Genomic DNA, 25,327 nt, shown 5'->3' on the forward strand with positions numbered 1-25,327 from the left:
TTATGCATGATTATTTAATCTTTCCCCTCTCCACAGGAAAATGCTCCTCCTACTGTGCCCTCATCAGCATTATTATTTTAACATTTTCTCAGTTAAAATATGGTATTCTTTTGTTATGTTTACTTGATTCTTTGTTTGAATAATTTTTGTTGTTTGTTAATCGTTTGCTTTTCTTCTTTTCTGCTTTCATACCGTTTGCTCATTTTTCTATTAGTGTGAAGATTTTTTTTCTCACCGAGGTATAAAACTCTCTTTATATTAATGATACCACTCTTTTTCCATCCAAAATTTACAAATGACTTTGTTCTTGTGTTTTGTCTCCCTTTTAACATTATTTATGGCCCTCGCCCACCACCACACTGAAGATTTAAATGTTTAAGTGTACACACACACAGTTTTCTCTTTGCGTCTCCTTTCATTTTTTAAAATATAGGATGTCCTTTCCAAACAGAAACTCTGATTAATAAATATTAAGCTATATTTTCTTCTAATCATGTGGGGGCATTTACAATGAAACAAATATTTTGAAACTCTCATCAAATATAGTTTGGAATGTGTGATGAATTACTATGCAATGAGTATAATAGAAATACCTAGCATGGTGCTGAGCCCATAAACACACTCCTTCATGTATGTTTTTCAGACTGAAATTAACCAAAACATAAATTCATATGTCATCATTTATGTAAATGGTTTTTAAAATTTCACTCTGAAAATTGCTCCCTATTATTCTGGCTGCAAGGTCACTAAATAACTATGATTATATGCAGCTTTTATCTTTTCTTCACAGGAACTCCATTCTCCAACAGTGAAAGTCACTACATATCCGCAGACCACTATTAGGCAATATGTAGTGCAAAATCCTGAACAGGTAAGCTATATCATGCAAACTCTTGTCACAACCTAGTAATTCCTCAGAAGTTGATAGCTTAAACAAGAAGGGTGAGTCAGCTACTAGATTCGTAATATCAGACTGTTGGAGTTCTTCGTTATAAAGTTACTTTCTGATTATTAATATTAACAAAGTCATCTTTAGCTCCAGACAACCATGTGCCTCAGAGATGCAACAGTTCCAAGTAACATGGAAATTGTTGGGTTATAAAGTCTTTCTGCTTCTATAGCACCACCCTTTGTGCACTTTGAACCAAAGAAAAAAGGGACAAAGTTCTTTCACAGGCTTCATATAAAACTATCACCTGTTGCATCGGCAGTTGGAGTCTTTAGTCTATTTAGATTTGCCATTGAGATATGGGCTAGGAAGAAGAAAATGAAAAGTCAAAAGTTCAAAAATGCCTCCATGCCTTTGTTTCCTACAGTGTATGAACTTTTGTGCCTAGAAATGAGGTCTTTTGAAAATTACATTATTATATTTTCTACAAAGATATTTAACTTTATATTATACAAACTAGGATATTATTCTTTGACTCATTTTGAGGAGAAAATTAAGAAAAATATTTTTCCCATAGTAATAAGCCTTCCTCAACACACACACACACACACACACACACACACACACGGCCTTACTTTAGCTGCAAAAGGAGGTTCTTCTATGGGGTTATAAGGACAAAAGTTTCACAAATAGAAACTGTGCCCCGGATAATACCACAATTCTTTGCTTTTCTCTTTATTTTATTTTTCTACTACTGCAGGAAACAGTTCTCTCTCTCAAAAATAAAACTGATCATTTTCTTCAGCTGTGGAAAACAAAGGGTTAAATTAGGGTAACACACTTGGTACTAGTCTAGTTGAGTGGGAAGTATATATTAATACTATACTTCTGCTTGTATCTATCTATCTCCCATCTTTTTTCTTTATTCATTTAAAAATTATCGTCTCATGTCTCTTTAGCTAGAGAGGCTGTCAGTTGTGCACATGCGCATGTGTGAACCTATGAGCTTACAAGCTCTGTGTTGGAGGGGTTGATTGTTTTGGATATTTCTTTGAGTTTTCATACATCTATGTAAAAATCAAGAGAGAATGTGATTATAGTAAAGCAGCTGCTTGCTCCTTTTGCAGAATCAAATGTTTAAGCAAAAAATCTGAAAAATGTGCGTGGGGGAAGGGAGACATGAGGAAGGCCTCGGAGATGAGACTGTGCCTCTTTCTACAACTTAGCCAATCACTTTATGCTTTCCCCTTTTTCCTCTCATTCTCTTTTTCTTCCTTTCACAAATAAACTGGGGAATATGCATATTTGAATTCATATTACACTTGACATCCCTGGCTCTCAAAGAATTAGTTCTAGATAGCACTTTTTTTTCACGATGTGAGAAGTATTGTGTTTGCCTAAGATATATCCATGGAGAGATTTTAAATATCGAATCATTTGAATTCCAGCCTTCTTTGCAAGTGATTCTTATGTGACTTTGGATGCATTCTTATTCTTTAGTTAATGAGGAAATGGAAGAATTAATACTTATTGGATATACACTCCATGCTAGGCAATTTACATATTTTATCTCATTTAGTTCTAAAAAAGTGAGAAAACAGCAGCACAGAGAAGTTATCATTTATTCAGTGAATTTTTTTCCCTCAGGTTTAATGGGTTTAATAAGTTTACCATTTCAGTTCCTATTTGCAGCACCCAATATCCTTTGCAATACCAGAAAGACCCATCAGTGGCCAACAGTAAAGTTCAGACCTCCAGAGTTTAAAAGTTCAGGTTCTCTGAGCATTCTGTGTTGCAATGGCACTTGTACAAAATTGGTACCTCCCTATAGTTGGGGGCACGTTAAATGTACCCGTGAAAAAATCTTTTTCCGCTAGAAGGGGAAGAAAGAAAATCACTTCTCAAAACCCAGCAGATCTAGCTGTGAGGTCTTAACTCCTGTTCCATCTCTTCAGCCTTGTTTTCCTTGTAGTGCAGCAAGAGAACAAATGTAACCTGAGTTACAAGAAACAAGACAGTGATGGCTATAAAGGGAGTGACCAGGAGCAGCAGAGCCTCCTTTACCTCCCACATCCAATATATGTACTTCACAGAAAAACAAAAATAACAAGTCCACAAAATACAACAGCTAGAATTACAAAAACCCATTCATCAAAGGGTGGTGGAAGGCAGGAAGGGGAAGTGGGAAGATAAATGGCACAGGGAGAAATTCAAATCAGTCTAGGCATGGGGGCTGGCAAATGCTAGAAAAGAACTGCAGAAAAACCTGTGGTCCTTTCATACTCACTGGTGTTTAAAATCCATACTGATGTCAGGAAGATTCTGCCTTACCTGCACTGGAGACAAAAATCCCGATTCCTGAAAATGGCAGAAGAGTAGGACATGGAGATAACCTTCCACCCCACAAATACATCAGAAATACATCTACATGTGGAACAACCCCTACAGAACACCTGCTGAACGCTGGCAGAAGACCTCAGAATTCCCAAAAGGCAAGAAACTCCCCACATACCTGGGTAGGGAAAAAGAAAAAACAGACAAAACAATAGGGATAGGACCTGCACGTCTGGGAAGGAGATGTGAATGAGAAAAGGTTTCCACACACTAAGAAGCCCCTTTGCAGGTGGAGACTGGGTGGCAGAGGGGGGAAGCTTTGGAACCACAGAGGAGAGAGCAGCAACAGGGTGCAGAGGGCAAAGAAGAGAGATCCCTGCACAGAGGATTGGTACCAACCAGGACTCACCAGCCCAATAGGCTTGTCTGCTCACCCCCTGGAGCGGGCAGGGGCTGTGAGCTGAGGCTTGGGCTTTGGAGGTCAGATACCAGGGAGAGGACTGGGGTTTGCTGCATGAACACAGCCTGAAGTGGGCTAGTGTGCCACAGCTAACTTGGAGGGAGTCCTGGAAAAAGTCTGGAGCTGCCAAAGAGGCAAGAGAATTTTTCTTGCCTCTTTGTTTTGTGGTGAGCGAGGAGAGGGGATACAGAGCGCTGCTTAACTGAGCTCCAGAGACAGGCGCGAGGTGCAGCTATCAGCGCAGACCCCAGAGAAGGGCGTGGGATGCCAAGGCTGCTGCTGAAGCCACCAAGAAGCCTGTGTGCAAACACAGGTCACTATCCACACCTCCCCTCCTGGGAGCCTGTGCAGCCTGCCACTGCCAGGGTCCCAGAATCCAGGGACAACTTCCACAGGAGAGCACATGGCTCACCTCAGGCTGTTGTAATGTCATGCTGGCCTCTGCTGCCACAGGCTCCCCCACATTCCCATATCCCTCCCTCTCCCTGCCTGAAAGAGCCAGAGCCCCCGAATCAGCTGCTCCTTTAACCCTGTCTTGTCTGAGCGAAGAATAGACGCCCTCAGGTGGCCTACATGCAGAGGCGGGGCCAAATCCAAAGCTGAACCCCAGGAGCTGTGTGAACAAAGAAGAGAAAGGGAAATCTCTTCCAGCAGCCTCAGGAGCAGCAAATTAAATCTCCACCAGCAATGTGATCTATCCTGCATCTTTGGAATACCTGAATAGATAATGAATCATCACAAATTGAGGAGGTGGACTTTGGGAGCAAAGATACGTATATTTTTTTCCCATTTTCTCTTTTTGCAAGTGTGCATATGTATGCTTATGTGTGTGATTTTGTCTGTATAGCTTTGCTTTTACCATTTGTCCTAGGGTTCTGTCTGTTTTTGTTTTTCTTTTTTTTAGTATAGCTTTTAGCACTTGTTATCATTGGTAGATTTTTTTTTTTTTTTTGGTTTGGTTGCTCTCTTCTTTCTTTTTATTTAAAAATTTTTTAATAATTATTTTTAACTTTTATAACTTAATTTTATTTCATTTTATTTTATATTATTTATTTTATCTTTTTCTTTATTTCTTTTTTTCTCACTTTTATTCTGAGCTGTGTGGATAACAGGCTATTTGTGCACCGGCCAGTTGTCAGGCTGTGCCTCTGAGGTGGGAGAGCCAAGTTCAGGACATTAGTCCACCAGAGACCATCCAGCTCCATGTAATATCAAACAGCAAATATCTCCCAGAGATCTCCACCTCAACATCAACACCCAACTCCACTCAACGACCAGCAAGCTACAGTGCTGGACACCCTATGACAAACAACTAGCAAGACAGGAACATAACACTCATTAGCAGAGAGGCTGCCTAAAATCATAATAAGGTCACAAACATCCTAAAACACACCACCAGACATGGACCTACCCACCACAGAGACAAGATCTAGCCTCATCCACCAGAACACAGGCACTAGTCCCTTTGACCAGGAAGCCTACACAACCCACTGAACAAACCTTAGCCACTTAGGGCAGACACCAAAAACAATGGGAACTATGAACCTGCAGCCTGTGAAAAGGAGACCCAAACACAGTAAGTTAAGCAAAATGAGAAGACAGAGAAAAACACAGCAGATGATGGAGCAAGGGAAAAACAAACCAGACCAAACAAATGAAGAGGAAATGGGAAGTCTACCTTAAAAAGAATTCAGAATAATGATAGTAAGATAATCCAAAATCTTGGAAATAGAATGAAGACAGTACAGGAAACGTTTAACAAGGACCTAGAAGAACTAAAGAGCAAACAATGATGAACAACACAATAAAAGAAAATAAAAATTCTCTACAAAGGATTAATAGTGGAATAACTGAGGCAGAAGAATGGATAAGTGACCTGGAATATAAAAGAGTGGAATTAAATACTGCAGAGAAGAATAAACAAAAAAGAATGAAAAGAATTGAGGACAGTCTCAGAGACATCTGGGACAACATTAAATGCACAAACATGAGAATTATAGGGGTCATAGAAGAATAGAAAAAGAAAGGGACTGAGAAAATATTTGTAGAGATTATAGTTGAAAACTTCCCTAATATTGGAAAGGAAATAGTCAATCAAGTCCAGGAAGCACAGAGTCCCATGCAGGATAAATCCAAGGAGAAAGATGCTAAGACACATATTAATCAAACTATCAAAAACTAAACACAAAGAAAAAGTATTAAAAGCAGCAAGGGAGAAACAACAAATAACATACAAGGGAATCCCCATAAGGTTAACAGCTGATATTTCATCAGAAACCCTGCAAGCCAGAAGGGAGTGGCAGGACATATTAAAGTGATGAAATGGAAAAATCTACAACCAACACTACTCTACCAGCAAGGATTTGGTTCAGATTTGAAGGAGAAATTAAAACCTTTAAAGACAAGCTAAAGCTAAGAGAATTTAGCACCACCAAACCAGCGTTACAAGAAATGCTAAAGGAATTTCTCTAGGCAGGAAGCACAAGAGAAGGAAAAGACCTACAATAATAATCCCAAAACAATTAAGAAAATGGGAATAGGAACATACATATCGATAATTACCTTAAATGTAAATGGACTAAGTGCTCTAACCAAAAGACATAGACTGGCTGAATGGAAACAAAAACAAGACCCGTACATATGCTGTGTACAAAAAGCCTCACTTCAGACCTGGGGATGCATACAGACTCAAAGTGAGGGGATAGAAAAAGATATTCTAAGCAAATTGAACTCAAAGAAAGCTGGAGTAGCATTTCTCGTTTCAGACAAAATAGACTTTAAAACAAAGACTATTACAAGACAGAAAGGACACTACATAATGATCAAGGGATGAATCCAAGAAGAAGATATAAGAATTGTAAATATTTATGTACCCAACATAGGAGCACCTCAATACATAATGCAAATACTAACAGCCATAAAAGGGGAAATCGACAGTAACAATCATAGTAGGGGACTTTTACACCCCACTTTCAGCAATGGGCAGATCATCCAAAATGAAAATAAATAAGGAAACACAAGCTTTAAATGATACATTAAACAAGATGGACTTCACTGATATTTATAGAATATTCCATCCAAAAACCACAGTATACACATTTTTCGCAAGTGCTCATGGAACACTCTCCAGGATAGATCATATCTTGGGTCACAAGTCAAGCCTTGGTGAATTTAAGAAAATTGAAATCATATCATGTATCTTTTCTGACCACAACACTATGAGAGTATATATCAGTTACAGGAAAATCTGTAAAAAATACAAACACATGGAGGCTAAACAATACACTACTAAATAACCAAGAGATCACTGAAGAAATCAAACAGGAAATCAAAAACTACCTACAAACATATGACAGTGAAAACACAATGACCCAAAACTTATGGGATGCAGCAAATGCAGTTATAAGAGTTATAAGTTATAAGAGGGAAGTTTTTAGCATTACAATCCTACCTTAAGAAAGAAGAAACATCTCAAATAAACAACATAACCTTACACCTAAAACAATTATAAAAAGAGGAAGAAAAAACCTCCAAATTTAGCAGAAGGAAGGAAATCATAAATATCAGAGCAGAAATAAATGAAATAGAAACAAAGAAAACAATAGCAAAGATCAATAAGACTAAAAGCTGGTTTCTTGAGAAGATAAACAAAATTGATAAACCATTAGCCAGACTCAGCAAAAAAAGGGAGAAGACTCAAATCAATAGAATTAGAAATGAAAAATGAGAAGTAACAACTGACATTGCAGAAATACAAACGATCATGAGAGATTACTACAAGCAACTGTATGCCAATGAAATGGACAACCTGGAAGAAATGGACAAATTCTTAGAAAGGTATAACCCTCCAAGACCGAACCAGGAAGATATAGAAAATATGAACAGAGCAAGCATAAGTAAGGAAATTGAAACTGTGATTAAAAATCTTCCAACAAAAAAAAGCCCAGGACCAGATGGCTTCACAGGGGAATTCTATCAAACATTTAGAGAAGAGTTAACACCTATCATTCTCAAACTCTTCCAAAATATAGCAGAGGGAGGAACACTCCCAAACTCATTCTATGAGGCCACCATCACCTTGATACCAAAAGCAGACAAAGATGTCAAAAAGAAAGAAAACTACAGGCCAATATCATTGAGGAATATAGATGCAAAAATCCTCAACAAAATACTAGTAAACAGAATCCAACAGCACTTTAAACGGATCATACACCATGATCAAGTGGGGTTTATCCCAGGAATGCAAGGACTATCAATATATGCCAATCAATGTGATACACCATATTAACAAATTGAAGGAGAAAAATCATAAGATCATCTCAATAGATGCAGAGAGAGCTTATGACAAAATTCAACACCCATTTATGATAAAAACCCTCCAGAAACTAGGCTTAGAGGGAACTTTCCTCAACATAATAAATGCCATATATAAGACAAACCCATAGCCAACATCATCCTCAATGGTGAAAAACTGAAACCGTTTCCACTAAGATCAGGAACAAGACGAGTTTGCCCACTATGACTACTATTATTCAACATGGGTTTGGAAGTTTTAGCCACAGCAATCGGAGAAGAAAAAGAAATAAAAGGAATCCAAATCGGAAAAGATGTAAAGCTGTCACGTTTGCAGATGACATGATACTATACATAGAGAGCCCTAAAGATGCTACCAGAAAACTAATAGAGCTAATCAATGAATTTGATAAAGTAGCAGGGTACAAAATTAATGCACAGATATCTCTGGCATTCCTATACACTAATGATGAAAAATCGGAAAGTGAAATTAAGAAAACAGTCCCATTTACCATTGCAAGAAAAAGAATAAGTTATCTACGAATACACCTACCTAAGGAGACAAAAGACCTGTATGCATAAAACTTTAAGACACTGATGAAAGAAATTAAAGATAATACAAACAGATGGAGAGATATACCATGTTCTTAGATTGGAAGAATCAACATTGTGAAAATGACTCTACTACCCAAAGCAATCTACAGATTCAATGAAATCCCTATCAAACTACCAATGGCATTTTTCACAGAACAAGAACAAAAATTTTCACAATTTGTATGGAGACACAAAAGACCCCGAATAGCAAAAGCAATCTTGAGAAAGAGAAACAGAGCTGGAGGAATCAGGCTCCCTGACTTCACACTATACTGCAAAGCTACAGCAATGAAGACAGTATGGTACTGGCAGAAAAGCAGAAATATTGATCAACAGAACAGGATAGAAGGCCCAGAGATAAACCCATGCACATATGGTCACCTTATCTTTGATAAAGGAGTCAAGAATATACAGCAGAGAAAAGACAACCTCTTCAATAAGTGGTGCTGGGAAAACTGGACAGGTACATGTAAAGTATGAAATTAGAACACTCCCTAACACCATACACAAAAATAAACTCAAAATGAATTAAATACCTAAATGTAAGACCAGATACTATCAAACTCTTAGAGGAAAACATTGGCAGAACACTCTGACATAAATCAAAGCAAGATCCTTTTTGACCCACCTCTTAGAGAAATGGAAATAAAAACAAAACTAAGCAAATGGGACCTAATGAAACTTCAAAGCTTTTGCACAACAAAGGAACCATAAACAAGACCAAAAGACAACCCTCAGAATGGGAGAAAATATTTGCAAATGAAGCAACTGATAAAGGATTAATCTCCAAAATGTACAAGTAGCTCAAGCAGTTCAATATCAAAAAAGCAAACAACCAAATCCAAAAATTGACAGAAGACCTAAGTAGACATTTCTCCAAAGAAGATATAAAGATTGTGAACAAACACATGAGAGAATGCTCAACATCATTCATCATTCGAGAAATGCAAATCAAAACTACAATGAGATATCACCTCTCACTGTTCAGAATGGCCATCACCAAAAAAATCTACTAGCAATAAAGGCTGGAGAGGGTGTGGAGAATAGGGAACTTCTTGCACTTTTGGTGGGAATGTAAGTTGATACAGCCACTATTGAGAACTGTATGGAGGTCCTTGAAAAACTAAAAATAGAACTACCATAAGACCCAGCAATCCCACTACTGGGCATATACCCTGAGAAAACCATAATTTAAAAAGAGTCATGTACCACCATGTTCATTTCATCTCTATTTACAATAGCCAGGACATGGAAGCAACCTAAGTGTCCTTCGACAGGTGAATGGATAAAGAAGATATGGCCCATATATACGATGGACTATTACTCAACTATAAAAGGAAACAAAATTGAGTTATTTGTAGTGAGGTGGATGGGCCTAGAGTCTGTCATACAGAGTGAAGTAAGTCAGAAAGAGAATAACAAATACTGTATCCTAACACATATATATGGAATAAAAAAAATAAAAATTGTCATGAAGAACTTAGGGACAGGACAGGAATAAATACTCAAACCTACTAGAGAATGGACTTAAGGCCTCGGGGAGGGGGAATGGTAAGCTGAGTCAAAGAGAGTGGCATGGACTTATATACATTACCAAATATAAAAAAGATAGCTAGTGGGAAGCAGCTGCATGGCACAGGGAGATCAGCTTTGTGCTTTGTGACCACCTAGAGAGATGTGATATGGAGGGTGGGACGGAGGGAGATGCAAGAGGGAAGAGATATGAGGATATATGTATATGTATAGCTGATTCACTTTGTTATAAAGCAGAAGCTAAGACACCATTGTAACGCAATTATAGTCCAATAAAGATGTTAAACAAAAAATGCCCGATTTCTCAGAAAGAGCGGAATATGCACAGGGCCCTTGGCAGAGTTGTTGCCTTCCCTGGTCAGGGAGGTGAACAAGGAAAAGAGCTGCCATGGTGCTCCTGTAATCCCGCCCATCTCCTCTTGATGGCAGTTGACTCAGTGGCCTTGGCAGGGCATGGGTGAGGTGAGGGGAAGTTCTCTGCAGAAGTTGAGCTACTCAGGGCAGACTGCAGGTAGACTGTCTTGCAGAAGAATCTGTTGCTTAAGAAAACCACCAAGGAGAAGAGGTGCAATTGGGAAGACACTGATAATGAATAAAGGAACGAGGATAGAGAAGAGGCAGGCACTGACAACGTAGGAGTACTGCATTGCTTTGAGGAAAGATGAGGGCAAACCAAATGCAAAGTAGTAAGGCCAATTCTTTCTATGTTTGACAACTGTTGGTGAATTTCAATTCCTTTATTGAACCAATGATATTTGAAGCAGTATAGCGAGTAGAGAAGAGACATGTGCAGGAGACTAACCAGTTGACCAACAAGATGGATGGGGAAGAGACTCATAAACATCCCCTGGAGGAGAAAAAGAGCCTGCAGCAATAGGTTGAAGAGCATGTCAGCAATTATTTTGCTGAAACTAACGAATGGTGAGCCTTCATCCTTGATACCTCGAATGCCAGATCAGTTATACCCTGAAACCAGATTGCATTCACAACTTTGCTAAGCACAAACGTGGAGCACCCAAAGAGTACTGAAAATTGACGTGAGGAAGAATTCTAGCCACAACAAAACATCCCGAGGGAGTGATGGTTCACCAAAATTTGGCCCACTGCTGACTGAAGCAGAGGAATAAACACTCAATAAAACAAGAGGAGACAACCAGAATACTCCGCCATTCCAAGTGCAGCACTGAAAAATTCTAACAATATGTGGTTCACTGTCTTGCTTCCTCTCTATACTCTGGGCTCTCCTCTGAGCCAGGACATTGCTTGCCCTTCTTCGATGCTGCTCCTCTCTCTTTTGTTGACTTTGACCATCTAGCTTTGAGATGGTACAAATTCCCCAGATGGAGTCTTTGATTCCCCTGGCAAGGTCCTGTAGAAAAATTTTGACACTGTCCGCCATCTCTTCACTGCCCAAACTATCAACTACACAATGGAGAGAGAAATGCCCCCAAATCTTTCACCATGAAGGACCCGGCAGCTTTGCCCCTTCATGCCCGGCCGCCCACTACCACCTATCAGTGAATTTTTGTTGAAGCTCCCACCTATTCAGTGAATTTTTATCGATTGCCCACTATGCACCAAAAATTACCCCAAGAACTGGAGATTGACTAGTGAACAAAACAAGGTTGCAACCTTCTTGGAACTGAAGTTCTTAATTGACCCCAAACCATTCGGTTACAAAACAGCAGAGTTGGGACTGAAATTGAACAATGCAGATATGGGAGAGGAACATTTGGGAATTAAGGATGATTGATGATGTAGGTGAACTAGGATCCAGAGACCCACCCACATACCACTTCTCTCCCCCATCCTCACCAGCTAGAGTGTAATCACAAAAGCAGAGAAATCAGAATTATGTATGCAAGTACATAACATATTTGTAACACTGAGCCTGCCTCATTATGGTTGTGTTCAACTGCAAAGAAGCAAATAGTTTCTCAGGGAGAAGATGCAGCAGAGGGTTAAAGAAAAATGATCATTTTAACTTTAACATTTTCAGCTTTTAACTCTACATTATTGAGGGGTAAAACAAATTTCAATCCCCATGCTTTGTAAACAAAAATAATCTAACTGGTTTTGCAGAGCAGCTTGAAAATCCTGTCCAGATACATTTTATTTATCTAAGTATATGGCTTTTTGTTTGTTCTTTTAAATTCCCTCAGGAGAAGATTCTGGCTAAATTACAATACTTATAATAAGCTGAGCCTCCTAAATGGCAACTTTATCCTCTTTCACCTTCCAGTTTGTCTAATCTTTACTTCTTCTCCCCATAATTAAACTGATCTCAATCCACTTCTCTCATGATATCCTAACTCTGTTCAGCCTTTTTATTTTTGGTTGCTCCTGATCTTCCTTATTTTCCATTTATTGTCATTTTAGTCAAGGGATTTATGCATTCTGGTATATAACATGACTCAGAAATGGGGAAGTATTTTTATTCAATCAGTAGATATAACCCAATTTATATTAGTCATTTTCATTAATTTTCCACTCACAGACTCCTACTTTGAGAATGGCACTCTACAGCCTTCAAATTGGAAAATAAAAGGAAATAAGACATGGTTCCTGAATCAAAGGGGCTTACAGTTCCTCTCAGGAAGGGGAATAAGATTATGTCCACAAACAGCTATGTAAAATATATGATGAGGTGTATGATAGATGCCATAAGAGAAATACAGATGAAGTCTTACTGAAGTTCAGAGGCTGGAGATAACACATTTGTTTGGGAAATCAGAAAAGGATTTATTGTGGTATTTAAGGAAATATTAAAATGAACATCATTATTGGTACCATTTTACTAATGTGGAAACAAAAGCTTAAATAAGTGTGACTTGCTTAGGTTTTCTGACTAAATGTGTCACTCTCTATCTTTTCTGACAGTTATTCTGGGGGTAATTTTGACAAGTTTTGATAACCTATATTGGATTTGGGGTTAAAAGAAGAAAAGTCACATATGACTTAAGCTTTTCAGTTTGAGATACAGGGAACATGGTAGCCCAATTAAAAGGAGTAAGAAGTAGGGGAGAGGAGAAGCTGGTTTTGGAAACGGGGAGACTGAGATCTGTTTGAACCAGTAGCCTTTGAGACACATGGCAGCGAAGATGCCCAACAGGCAGTTAAAAAGTGACTTGAGGAAGGTCACATTTGTGATAAGGATATAGGAGTTATTCCTCTTAAAGTTATCTTTGTAGCTGTGGGAATGAGTGAGATCACTGAGGGGTAATGGAAGGGGTTGAGGTCAGAACCTAAAATGCCTACTCTAAAGGAACAGAAGGAAGGAACCACTTTCACAGGTAGAGGAGCAGTCAGAGAGGGATGTGAACACAGACTAACTGAAACAAATAGAGAAAGGGGGTGGTCAACCATCTCAAATGGCCAAAGGGCCAAGGAGGATGAGGTTTGAAAATAGAGTTTGACCATTAAGAAAGCAATGGTGATGTTTGAGAGAGCAGTTGTGGTATACATATGGAGGTAAAATCCAGATGCAAAAAGTTAATGGGTGACTGGATCATGAAGTGGAGGAAATAAGTGAGGATTACTCTCCTAAAAAGGATATTGGTCAAAGGAGGAGAGGTGGGATAGTAGCACAGAATCTTGGAGATCTGAGAGATTTATAGACAGGGAAATAACTAGTAGTAAGGAAAAGTTACGATGCAGCAGAGAAAGGGAAGAAAGGGGACACAATTCTGGAAGAGTCGAGTGGATAGGATTCCAGGTGCAGACAGAGAAGTGACTTCCAGATAAAAGAGGGGTCTGTTATTCCATAATGAGTGGAACGAGCAGAAACTGAAGAGATTTTTGAGATGGGGAGGAAAATGGAGGAATCTCATTGGACAGATTATATTGGTTTTCTCAGTAAGTAGAAGGTGAATGAACGAACATGAGCATGGGGCTTTGAGGAAAAAAAAATATTTGTTAACAGTAGTTATAGAGAACTTGGTGAATACAAGTATGACCATGAATGTCGGAGGGCCTCTTAAAGTTGGATAACTTGAATTCGTACTGAACCACATCAGCAAATCTTTTTAAAAAAATGTTCTCCAACAAGTTTTCATGGCCTGGAAACAGTAAAGTGGATGCTGGGGAATATGTACTTTGTTAGATGTGAGAACTACTCCCAGAGGTTCTAAAAGTAACAATTAAATTATAAGATCAGCCATCTTTGAAAACACCTGTTAAATTTTAGGGTGGGTCTGGCACCAATTCCAATGTACAGGTAGAAAAATAAAATAAGCTACCAAATAGTGAAACTGTTTAGCAACTCATTTGTTAGAAATCTAAAACTTTTGATTAATTTTGCTGACCTGTTTTATGCAGAGTGATCTATTCATAGTAATATTTGGTTTTACTTTCTTATAGATTTGGGGAAAATAATAGTTCCCTAAATTTAGAAGTTTTTCTTTCAGTAGATCGTCTAAAATAAGTCCAACACACAGTTTAGGGAGAATTAATACTCTTAGCACCTAAGTCCTTTTTCTTCTTAAAAAATAATGGTTCAGCATTTAGAGTGAATTTTAGTTCATAGAGAAGAAAATTTCATGCTTTTGTTAAATTTTTTTCCCCTATTAGAAGATGCTTATATCCTTATATAAAAGTTCATATCGTCCCTTCTCATCCAATCATCTGTTCATTCACTATGGGGTATTTAAGATGGATAAAGTTCCTGTCCTCAACAAGCTTACTTTTGTGTATTTTTAAACTCGATATCCTAGAAAAGTTCTAACAAGATTCTCATAAATTATTTTAAAACCAGTATTGATTTTAAATATTATATTACTGTATTATTCAAAACCAATGCCTTTTATATATTTACATGACAGATTAAAGGTACTTTAACATACATATTTTGCTTGGCATAAAGTACCCTGCATTACTATCCTTATGATAAAGGAACTGAGCCTCAGAGAAGGTAAATGACTTACCTAACTTTCCACAGCACGTAGGTGATAGAGGCAGAACTGAATATAGGTTTTATTAACCCAGAAATTTTTTTTATTATACCTATTTCCATTAATTTTAGTAGTCAAATCCAATAGATTCATAGTAGTTCAAATCCAATCTACTTTGTATTTCTCACCTGTTGACCTCCCTGAAGCATTTATACCTTCACTCACCTTCCTATTGCTTCTTAAAAACTTCTCTTCTCTTGACTGTATGACATTTTTCTCTTATGATTCTCATATGTCTGAAGATTTGTAGTTCTGTCTTTGATCTTCATTTGCCTTTTCAGCAATTGCATGGTTTTAACTAGAACTTCTAAACATATGATTCTGAAATCTAGAACAATAGCCATGAAATCCCCACTTAGTTCCAGACATGTGTTTTCAACTGTGTGCTGTAAAAGAGTTCTTTTGCTAGTTATTTGCCATAAGTTAATACATGTTTAAGGGATTACTATGCACTATATACTTTGCTAAGTGTTATGAGGAATAAAAACATGAATCTGACCTAGATTCTTACCAGGAGCACAGAAAACTCCATGTGTCTCCACTTTTACTGTTTTAGTTTTTGAGCCCATTTACCATATAGTAGATTCCTCAGGTTCAAGACCTCGGAGTCTTCTTTGAAAAGTGCTGTCCTTGATTTAGGATAATTTTCTAACTGGTCTCCTCACCTGTATTCTTTCCATTCCCCAATTAATCTTCTTGAAGTAGACCTATGTTCAAATCACAGCCCCGTTTAAAAGCATTCAAAGGCATCTCACTGCTTGCAGAACCAAGTTCCATCTGCCAAGTATGACCCCTACATATAACTTTACACTTTTCCAACCTTGGTGTCTTGACTTTGTTTCCGTCACTTCAAATACCATTTTCTTTCACCTCCTTATATTTAAAGCCCACCTTTACCTTCTCTTAAATGCTACCTGATCCAAGTAGCCTACCCAAGCACTGCCAATGGAACTTGGTTTTTCTTCTTCTGAATTCCATCCCATAAGTTATTTCTCTGTACTTTTTATTGGCCCTTGCCTCTTTCTCCCTTGTATTATAGGTATTTGTGTTCATATATCATCTAGACTAGGGATTAGCAAACTTTTCCTGTAAAGGGCAATATAGTAAATATTTTAGGCTTTGTTGGCCACATGGGGTCTTGGTCTTCTTTCTTTTTACTTATAGTCCTTTAGAAATATAGGGTCTTGGTCTTCCTTCTTTTTACTTACAATCCTTTAAAAATATAAATACCATTCTTAGCTTGAGAATATTACAAGTATAGGCTGCTGGCTACAGTTTGAACCCTGATCAATATTCAGTGCTCCTAGTAATAATCTAACTTTGCTTCATGCCTTATAATACTTAGCAAAGTGTATTGTGCATAGTAAGCTCTTAAACATGTTACATGAATGTAAACATGTGTTACATGTATTACCAAAGAGGCTTTTTTTTACAAAAACAAACACAAAATAGTTTCTAGGGGAATTTTTAAATATATATCCATCTTTAGATTTGGTAATTCATCAGCTAGTCAAAATGAATCACTTATATGTTTGTTTTACCAAAGTATCCCAGGAACATTAAGTTAAAGCACCCTTTATCCAAACTTGAATACAAGAAGTGTATACTTTGGGTTCAAGAGTGTCTTGCTTTCTCAACAACCAGTGTTTTAGTCCAGTTCTAACAGTTTTTACAATAGCAGACTACAAAAATGCTATCATATTTTGTTGGTTTTGAAATGGTCCTAAGCACATTAACTGGTAATAGGTTTAGCCAATCCCCTTCTCTACTGCTCCCTTGCGTTACAAAAATAAATGAATGCAATTTTTGGTTTGTAACAAAATAACCCTCACTCTCCCTATACAAGTGAAAAGTCATATGAAAACCAAAAGAAAGGAGAGGAGTATAATACACAGTACATTTATTTTGGACTCCTGGTCTGATTCTTATTAACCCTTCCTGGTTTCTTTCAGATCTTGGATATGTCACCACCCATTATTACATTGGTGACAACTTCTAAGCACTTGGATAATCCTACATCAATTTAGTTGATTATATGGAGATACAGTGGCTCTTAAAGCCTCTACTCTGTTCTCAGTATTCAAAACATACTTTGTACTGAGAGCCTTAGCTTTGATTGTAATCACAAGTAGGAATTGTGCACTTCAAGGGAACCCAAATTGAGTTCCAAGAAAAAAAAATTTTAATACAGTTCTACCTACTTTATGGCTCAGTGGTGCTGAATTATGTTTATTTTGCATTTCTCTAATAATACTTTGGCATAGAAAGTAACTTGCCAGTGAACGCAGTTTAGATGAGGTTGACCTCATGCCTGTCTACCTCAGGAAACTTATCTTGCCTTAGGAACAGAAAAAAATCTTTACCACTCTTCCAATTTCCCCAAAACACTGTTAGGCTTAGTAAAATGTAGTGGGAGATACATTTTGCTCTGTTTGAGAAAATGGACTATTTTTATTACTATATCCTTATATCTCTCAGAACCTTTTTGGGATGTCATTCCACTTTCCTCCTAAAGTCTGCCACTACCTCAGATTTTATTGGAGAATGCATATTTGCTTAAGTTCAGATTCCTCTGAAAAGGTAACTTTCAAAGCAAAACACAGTCTTTACTGTCTTTATAGGAACCACTGTCACCATTCCTAAGAGGAGGCCATTTCTTTCCAGGAAATAATGTCATTTATGAAAAAACCATAAAAAAAGTGGAGAAGCTAAATACGGATCCGGTAAGTGAAATTTGTTTTAAGGCTTATTTTATGTGTATACTTTTGAATTATGAATATTTTAATAGAGCTAAAATGACCTTCAATTGTCAAGTGCCAGGCAAGCTCGCTATATAATGATACCTCATTATATCTACAGCCCTTTGTATCATCCTTAACACTTTCATTTCCATTTCCTCATTTGAAGTATTGTCCGCATTTTACTGAAAGGGAAACTAAAATAAAGATATGTCCAGTCACGGGGAAAATTAAGAATCTGAACTTAATATAGATATCTCAATGCTTTGTATGTTTCTTTTAAACGAGGCTCACAAAAATCATAAAACATTGCAATTTTATCTTAATTCATTTAATATGAAGTGAATTTTTAAATGAACACTATCTATGAACAGATCTGTAAAATACTGTATACTGTAAAAGGTCTAGAAAGCTAAAGCTTGAAGTCAGTTTTTGAAATTCCATTAAGCTAAATTGAGAGACCAAGTACAGAGTACAAAACTGCAGCAGGGTGATGGTAATTCCATGGCATCTAGAGCTCCTCTCTCCCCCTGCCCTTCCGTCCTTTAAGCAGAGTTGTTACTGTAACCAGAAGAGGTTTCATATTGATCTCCTCAGTGGGTACAAGCATTCGCAGCCCAGACAAATCCTGGGATTTATCTCTTGAACTAGGACAGTGTATTAGCTTCTTAGGGCTGTGGTAACAAAGTATCACAATCTGGGTGGCTTGAAACAACAGAGATTTATTGTCTCACAGTTCTGGAGGCCAGGACTATGAAATTGCCATGTTTAAAGGGCGATGCCCCCTCTAGAGCCTCTATAGAAGGAACTCTTCCCTGCCTATCTCCTAGTTTCTGGTGGCCTCATGTGTTCCTCAGGTTGTAGGTGTGTAATTTTAATTCTCTAGTGTCACATAGCACCCTCCCTCTGTGTCTTCACCTGGTCTTCCCTCTGTGCATGTTTGTCTCTGTGTCAAATTTCCTCTTTTTATGAGGACACCAGTCATGTTTGATTAGGACCCATCCTGTTGACCTCATTTTAACTTGATTACCTCTGTAAAGACCCTGTTTCCAAATAAGTTCACATTCCGAAGTACTGGGAGTTAGGACTTCAATGAATCTTTTTTTGGGAGGCACAATTCAACCCAAAACAGGCAGTTAAATATTATCAAATGAATTTTGATCACAAAATCATTTTTCTCATATACAACTGAAACATTAAAATATACTAAATTCTCTTTTTTTCATTTTTCTTGGCATGAGAACATGTCTTATTTTTATGAGCATTTATGGGCAGTTGTTACCCAATTCATAGGAACTAATACATCATTACTCATTTGATACCCAATAAAAATGAAAAAGAGTAAACTCTCAGGATCATAAATATCCAAATCTTTAAGATTCTAGTCTGCTTGGAAAACTGTATATAGTCTGAAGGGTTTAGTAGAGTACATATTAAATACATATTTTCCAAAAGAACTGCAGAATATTTCTGGACATTATGATACCAAATAGAAAAATTTCTCAAAATATTTTAGTTCTTCAAAAGGCATTTTCCTCAAGCTACCAGATTATAACATCTGTCCTTTATCTAACTGGACAACCAAAACAATGTCTGACACACTTTAAATAGGAAGGAATGTTTGAGACACATCATTTCATGCTGCTTCCAACTTCTTGTTTCAAAGAGAATAAACAGCTTTTCTAAATCTTGGCCCTAGAAGAAAATATTGAATATCCTATACATTATTATTGCTATGCATCTGGAACAATTAAAGAAGAATTCCTTTAATAGAACATTGCTGCTACTTACTGTTAACTAGAATATTTACTTTTACATGTCCACTTTTCTTATTAATGACTTAAATGATTTGGGAGTTTTGGAACTGCCATGGGAGGCTGCCCAAGGTAAAAGGAAACATGCATACAACTGCTTTGACCTAGCTGAGTTTCCTCAGTGACAGAAATACAGTGGGATGAGCTGGATAAAGCCAGAGTCTGGATGAACCTGTTTAATGTCATATGAGACTAATCCAAATGGGACTAGCTCTTAGGAGATGGGACCTGTCCAAAAAAAGAGGTATTTATAGTAGAAGGGTGGTAAAGTGGTGTCAGTTTCAAGATAATTATCCAATTCATATAAATTGTACTCTGTGTATATTTTTCTTGAGCAAAAAAGATAAGATATATGGTAAATCAGAAATGTTTGATCTTTTGTACATTAAAAACTCAGCTTGTGGTATACTTCAAAAGTATGAGAAATGTATGAATATCTTGCTTTGGAACAATAATTTTAGTAGTCAGGTGTGAGGAATGGAAACTGAAAACCTGCTAAGACTTTAGTGGTACCAATGAGTGGTTCAGATGCCAAATAGGCTCAGGAAAACCACAAGACATCCCAGATGGAGAAACTGTCAGCATTCTATTCAACTGATGCGTTAATAAAGAAAGATGATTAAGAAATGGGTTTTGTTTTATTTATTGTCCTTTCAAGTTTTTTCCTAATCTGCTTTTTAAGGGACACATTTATTTTTTCAGGAGGAATTCTACTTCAGTAGTGTACAAGCTCCCCACTGGTGAAAGCGTTCTCTGACTATCACTCTGACTTTATCCTAATCTAGTGTATGAAGGTATTTTGTAACATAAAAGAACAGATGATACATTCACCCCCAAAATTTGTACAAAAGTTACTGATAGTACACAGTCAGGCTTCTAAACTGTAGAGCTCTTACTTAGTGCTAGCATATTTGTAAAGTAGGTCATATTTGAAAAGAGCCTAGAGAAAATAATTCTATGAACTGATTCTATGACCTTTATTATCTATATGTCTACCAAGGCAGTGTCTACTTGTAAAATGTGTTTCTTTATATATATTTTTTTTTCTTTCAAAAAATTTTTGTATACATGAAAAGATATTTGTATACATGGTAAAAAATTTCAAAGCATAAAAAGTATAAAAAGGTACAAAAAGAGTGTGAAAAGAGAATTAAAATGTATATAGTGAAAAAACAGCTTCTTTATCTTGGTCCTCTTGTCCCTCAGTTCTTCCTCCCAGAGGCAGTTACTCTTAAAATGTTTTTTGCTCTATTAATGCATTTAAAAGCAGCTGTATATATTTGTAAATACACATGTATGTACATTAAAAATATTATACAAAAGGAGCATATTATATTCATCCTTATGCATCTTACTTTCTTCATTTAATATAGCTTGAAAATTGTTCCATATAAAACTTAAAATTTGAAGTGCCTTACTTTATTAATATAGGTCACCTTTCCAACAGTCAAAAGGAAATAGAGCATTGAATTTATACTTTCAAAGTTAATTGTACGTGCATGAATGTAGCATTATGATTCAAATAGAGTATGTTTTTCTTTGAAAACTGGCTTTCGGGTGCCGGCTTTCAAAGTAGGATAATAACAAAATAATATAGAAAATTCAAGCATACCTGAAATCCCCCAAACTATAACCAGATATCTATTTTTATTCTGTGCTCTACACTTACCAGAAAAAAGCCATGGTAAATAAGCAAGCAGATAGCAAAGATTTAGTTTGAAAAGAAGTTCCAAAATATTTTGAAGACAGTACAAATTCAGTTTAATGTTCTGACAGAACTCTGAGCAAGAAATCGTGAGTTCCAGTCCCAATTTTGCCATTAATTATTTGTGTCATTATAAGTAAATCATCTTACTTCTCTGGACCTCATGGTTATTTTTTTTTCACCTGCAGAATTAATGGGGTGGATGATTATTAAGTTGATGATGATGATGACAATGATAATATATGATAATAATAATAATAAATGTTAATTACCCACCTACTTTGTACTAAGCACTTAACAAACATTAGTTAATTTACTCCTCATAGCAACCCAGTGAGGTACATACTATCTCCACTTTTACACATGAGGAAACTGAAGCTTATAAAGGTTGCATATACAGTTTCTCAAGATCACAGAGTAAGTGGTAGAATCAGAGTTAAAATCCATGTTTTCTGAATCTGAAGGCTTAGTCACTGTTTTCCAATCTTTTTAAATTTATGCTTGATTTTCACAAGCATAAGAACTTCACCTGCCCCCACTGTGTTTCTAATATGCTTCCTGACATTGAAAATCACTACATTATATTATTTTCTAATTTATATCCATCAACATCTTCAGTATTATTTTGTAATTAGATCCTGAAGTGCCTGTTGAATCATCAAAGAAATATTAATATTAATATTCATTATAGTTTTAGTGTTAAGTATAACTGTAATATTAATTTAATCAGAACATGCAATTCTCTAGCCAACTTAGGTAAGTATTTGGATGTTTACAGCCACCTGGTCAAATAAAAATAGAGTTCAATACAATTTTTCGCAATGGAATAATTGGAAAAAAAAATATATCACTTATTAAAACTATAAATCCTAGGGCTTGAATTATCTTGTGAAAGAACACATTAAATTTTTTAAAGTGGATTCAGTTGGCTTTTCTTTTATTAGTTATTTTTATTCTGAGTGACTGTTTTTGGCATGTGCATGTATTTTAGGAATGCTATCCTCAGGTTCAGTGCCATCATCACATTGTCTAACAGCCCCAGATCTTCCACTCTCTACACTATCAACAATCCCATTCTAGCCAGCAAATCCAAACCATCACAGGAAGTGATTCAATTTCTACAAACACTGGAATTGAACTGTATCATAGTGACTCAAACCATACACATGAGCAGGTAAGATTAATGAGCTGATTCCTTGTAAAACTGAAATAATCTCTTAAACACTGCTCACACCACTGTATAGGTACCCACATTATTTTTTCATCAAAATATTGAGGAGTTATACCATGAAGATTCATGTTTTATTATGGCATTTTTATATATTTATTTTTTAACATCTTTATTGGAGTATAATTGCTCTACAGTGTAGTGTTAGTTTCTGCTGTATAAAAAGTGAATCAGCTATATGCATACATATATCCCCATATCCCCTCTCTCTTGCGTCTCCCTCCCACCCCTCTAGGTGGTCACAAAGCACTGAGCTGATCTCCCTGTGCCATGCAGCTGCTTCCCACTAGCTATTTATTTTACATTTGGTAGTGCATATATGTCAGTGCTACTCTCTCACTTCGTCCCAGCTTACCCTTCCCCCTCCCCGTGTCCTCAAGTCTATTCTCTACGTCTGTGTCTTTATTCCTGTCTTGCCCCTAGGTTCATCAGAGCCACTTTTTTTTAGATTCCATATATATGTGTTAGCATACGGTATTTGTTTTTCTCTTTCTGACTTACTTCACTCTGTACGACAGACTCTAGGTCCATCCACCTCACTACAAATAACTCAATTTTGTTTCTTTTTATGGCTAATATTCCATTATATATATGTGCCACATCCTCTTTATCCATTCATCTGTTGATAGACACTTAGGTTGCTTCCATGTCCTGGCTATTGTAAATAGTGCTGCAATGAACTTGTGGTATATGACTATTTTTGAATTATGGTTTTCTCAGGGTATATGTATTATGACATTTTTAAAACAAAATTTTCCATCTCTTCTCAGAAGACAAAATAATTCAGGTTTATTAATACATTAAATCTATGAGGGGAGTTAAGAACTGATCAATGAACACTTAATTTCTAGCTGATCCTCAGTTCTAAAATGGGTCCAACAGTTGTGCAACATTAAATATTTTCATGAAGTATGATATTTAAGTGAATAATGAATTGGAAGTGATATTGTCTAAGATGATTATAATGGTCACCATGTGACCATTATTTTTTTATGTTTTCTTTGAAAATATGGCATATTAAGTCAGAATAGGCATACATTTTATTATTTGTTACATCAACAAAATAGAAACTAAAACTTACTTGCTAAGAAGAAGTATCTTGGGATGCAATCATCAGTGACTAATTTATGTTCTGAATACTTTAGAATCTTGTAAACCTCTGTTATACATGTGTTAAAGGAAAAAAGATTGTCTTGTTTCTTGGAAAAACTAACAATTATAACTGGAACTGTGGGGAATAATCCACCCTTTGTATTTTTTCATATTTTTTTCTAATAAAGAATAGCTTGCTCAAATTGACCGCTCTCATAGGCAACTCCTACAGAAAGACAAAAGAAAAAGAATAAGAAAAAATAAAGAGGGAGCCTGCCCACATAAGAATATGATTGTTTTATATTAAATATGAATGAGATTATTTCTAAGGACTGAAACTTGAAATATACACTTTGGCCATATTGGTAAAAAAGAAGCACAAAAAATTTAATACCCACGTTTTTCCAATCTAAAAAAGCCTTAAATTATCATGTATGGAAATACTGGTCTTTAGAATTACTCTAAAACATGGTCCAGATGGTGTTGAATTTCTTAAATTAAATGGATTAGTAATAGCCATTAGAAAGACATTTTATTAGGTTAAATAATTTGAAATTGTCATTTTTATAGGTCAAAGTTGATCAAAGAGCAACAGTTTCATACGGTTCAGTCTAATACTTAACTTCATTACGCTTCAGTTTCTTCATCATAAAATAAAGATTCATCATCCATTTCTTACCGGGTTATTGTAAGAATAAATTATGTCATGTATGTTAAGCACTTAACCATTGTTGAGTGCTGATGGTAAGTACTTAAATGATAATTACTAATTTTTAGTAGTAATTATTATTTGTAAGCATTAAATCTTCATGCCAGGTACTATGAAAAATACAAATGTGGGTAAGACATTGTCACATTTCTCTTAGGTGCTTATTGTCTAATAGGGGAAAGTCGCAAACACATAAAACATTATACAAAGCAAAGTGTTGTCTGTTATAAAAGAGGATCATGCAGTGTGCTTTGGGAACAGAAGAGAGAAGAAATTAATTTCAGCTGGGAGATCTAGGAAAGCTTTGTTGAGGAAGAAGAGATTGTCCTGGGTTTTGAAGAGTGAGCAGAATTTCCAAACGTGGTATTGTGGTGTGTGGCATGGACATCCTAAGAACAGGGAATCACATGAAAAAAGTCATATATTTGGGAAAGTACACTTTGGGTTTCAGGAATAGTGGTTTGGTTTGTATGGCAAGGAAGACATGAGATGAAGAGTACTAGAGTGTAGGGTTAAAATGATACCTTAAGGCCAGATCATGAGGTCCTTCCCACTGCAGGATCTTAGCTCCCCAACCAGGGATTGAACCCAGGCCCTCGTCAGTGAAAGCACAGAGTCCTGACCACTGGACCACCAGGGAATTCCCGAATGTTAAGTTTAAAATTTTGAACTTTATTTGGCAGACAATGGAGAAAGGTTGAAGGTTATTGAGTAGGAAAATATTGATAGGTATGATTTAGGAGGTTAATTCTAGAAGCTTTGCACAAGATAGATTGAAATATTGATTAGTTTTCTTCTCACAATGATCAGATGAAGAAGGTATCATTGTTGCCTTTATTGTTCAAGAGAAGGAAACTGAGGTTCAGAGAAGTTAAGTTACTTGTGAAGGCTTGCATAGCTCTAACATGTGGTAGAGCCAGGATTCATATATAGGTAGCCTGACTCCAGAGCTTATTGAGAGTTCCCTCTGGAAGTTGAGTCAGTAATGT

At 36.5% G+C, this 25,327-nt stretch overlaps 1 protein-coding gene and 1 pseudogene across 2 annotated transcripts in view; one reads left to right on the forward strand and one right to left on the reverse strand.

Moving 5' to 3' along the window:
• POF1B (POF1B actin binding protein) overlaps window positions 1-25,327 on the forward strand; it is a 104,078-nt gene that overhangs the window by 20,860 nt on the left and 57,891 nt on the right. For both annotated transcript variants that reach the window (XM_060002692.1, XM_060002693.1), the window contains 2 exons: window positions 791-871; window positions 17,674-17,775. In XM_060002692.1, the coding sequence (XP_059858675.1) occupies window positions 791-871; window positions 17,674-17,775 (183 nt within the window). The remainder of the gene's footprint in view (window positions 1-790; window positions 872-17,673; window positions 17,776-25,327) is intronic.
• On the reverse strand, window positions 10,462-11,550 carry LOC132418674 (etoposide-induced protein 2.4 homolog pseudogene; annotated as a pseudogene).

This window comes from Delphinus delphis, chromosome X (assembly GCF_949987515.2).
Source record: "Delphinus delphis chromosome X, mDelDel1.2, whole genome shotgun sequence".
NCBI classification, from domain to species: Eukaryota; Metazoa; Chordata; class Mammalia; order Artiodactyla; family Delphinidae; genus Delphinus; species Delphinus delphis.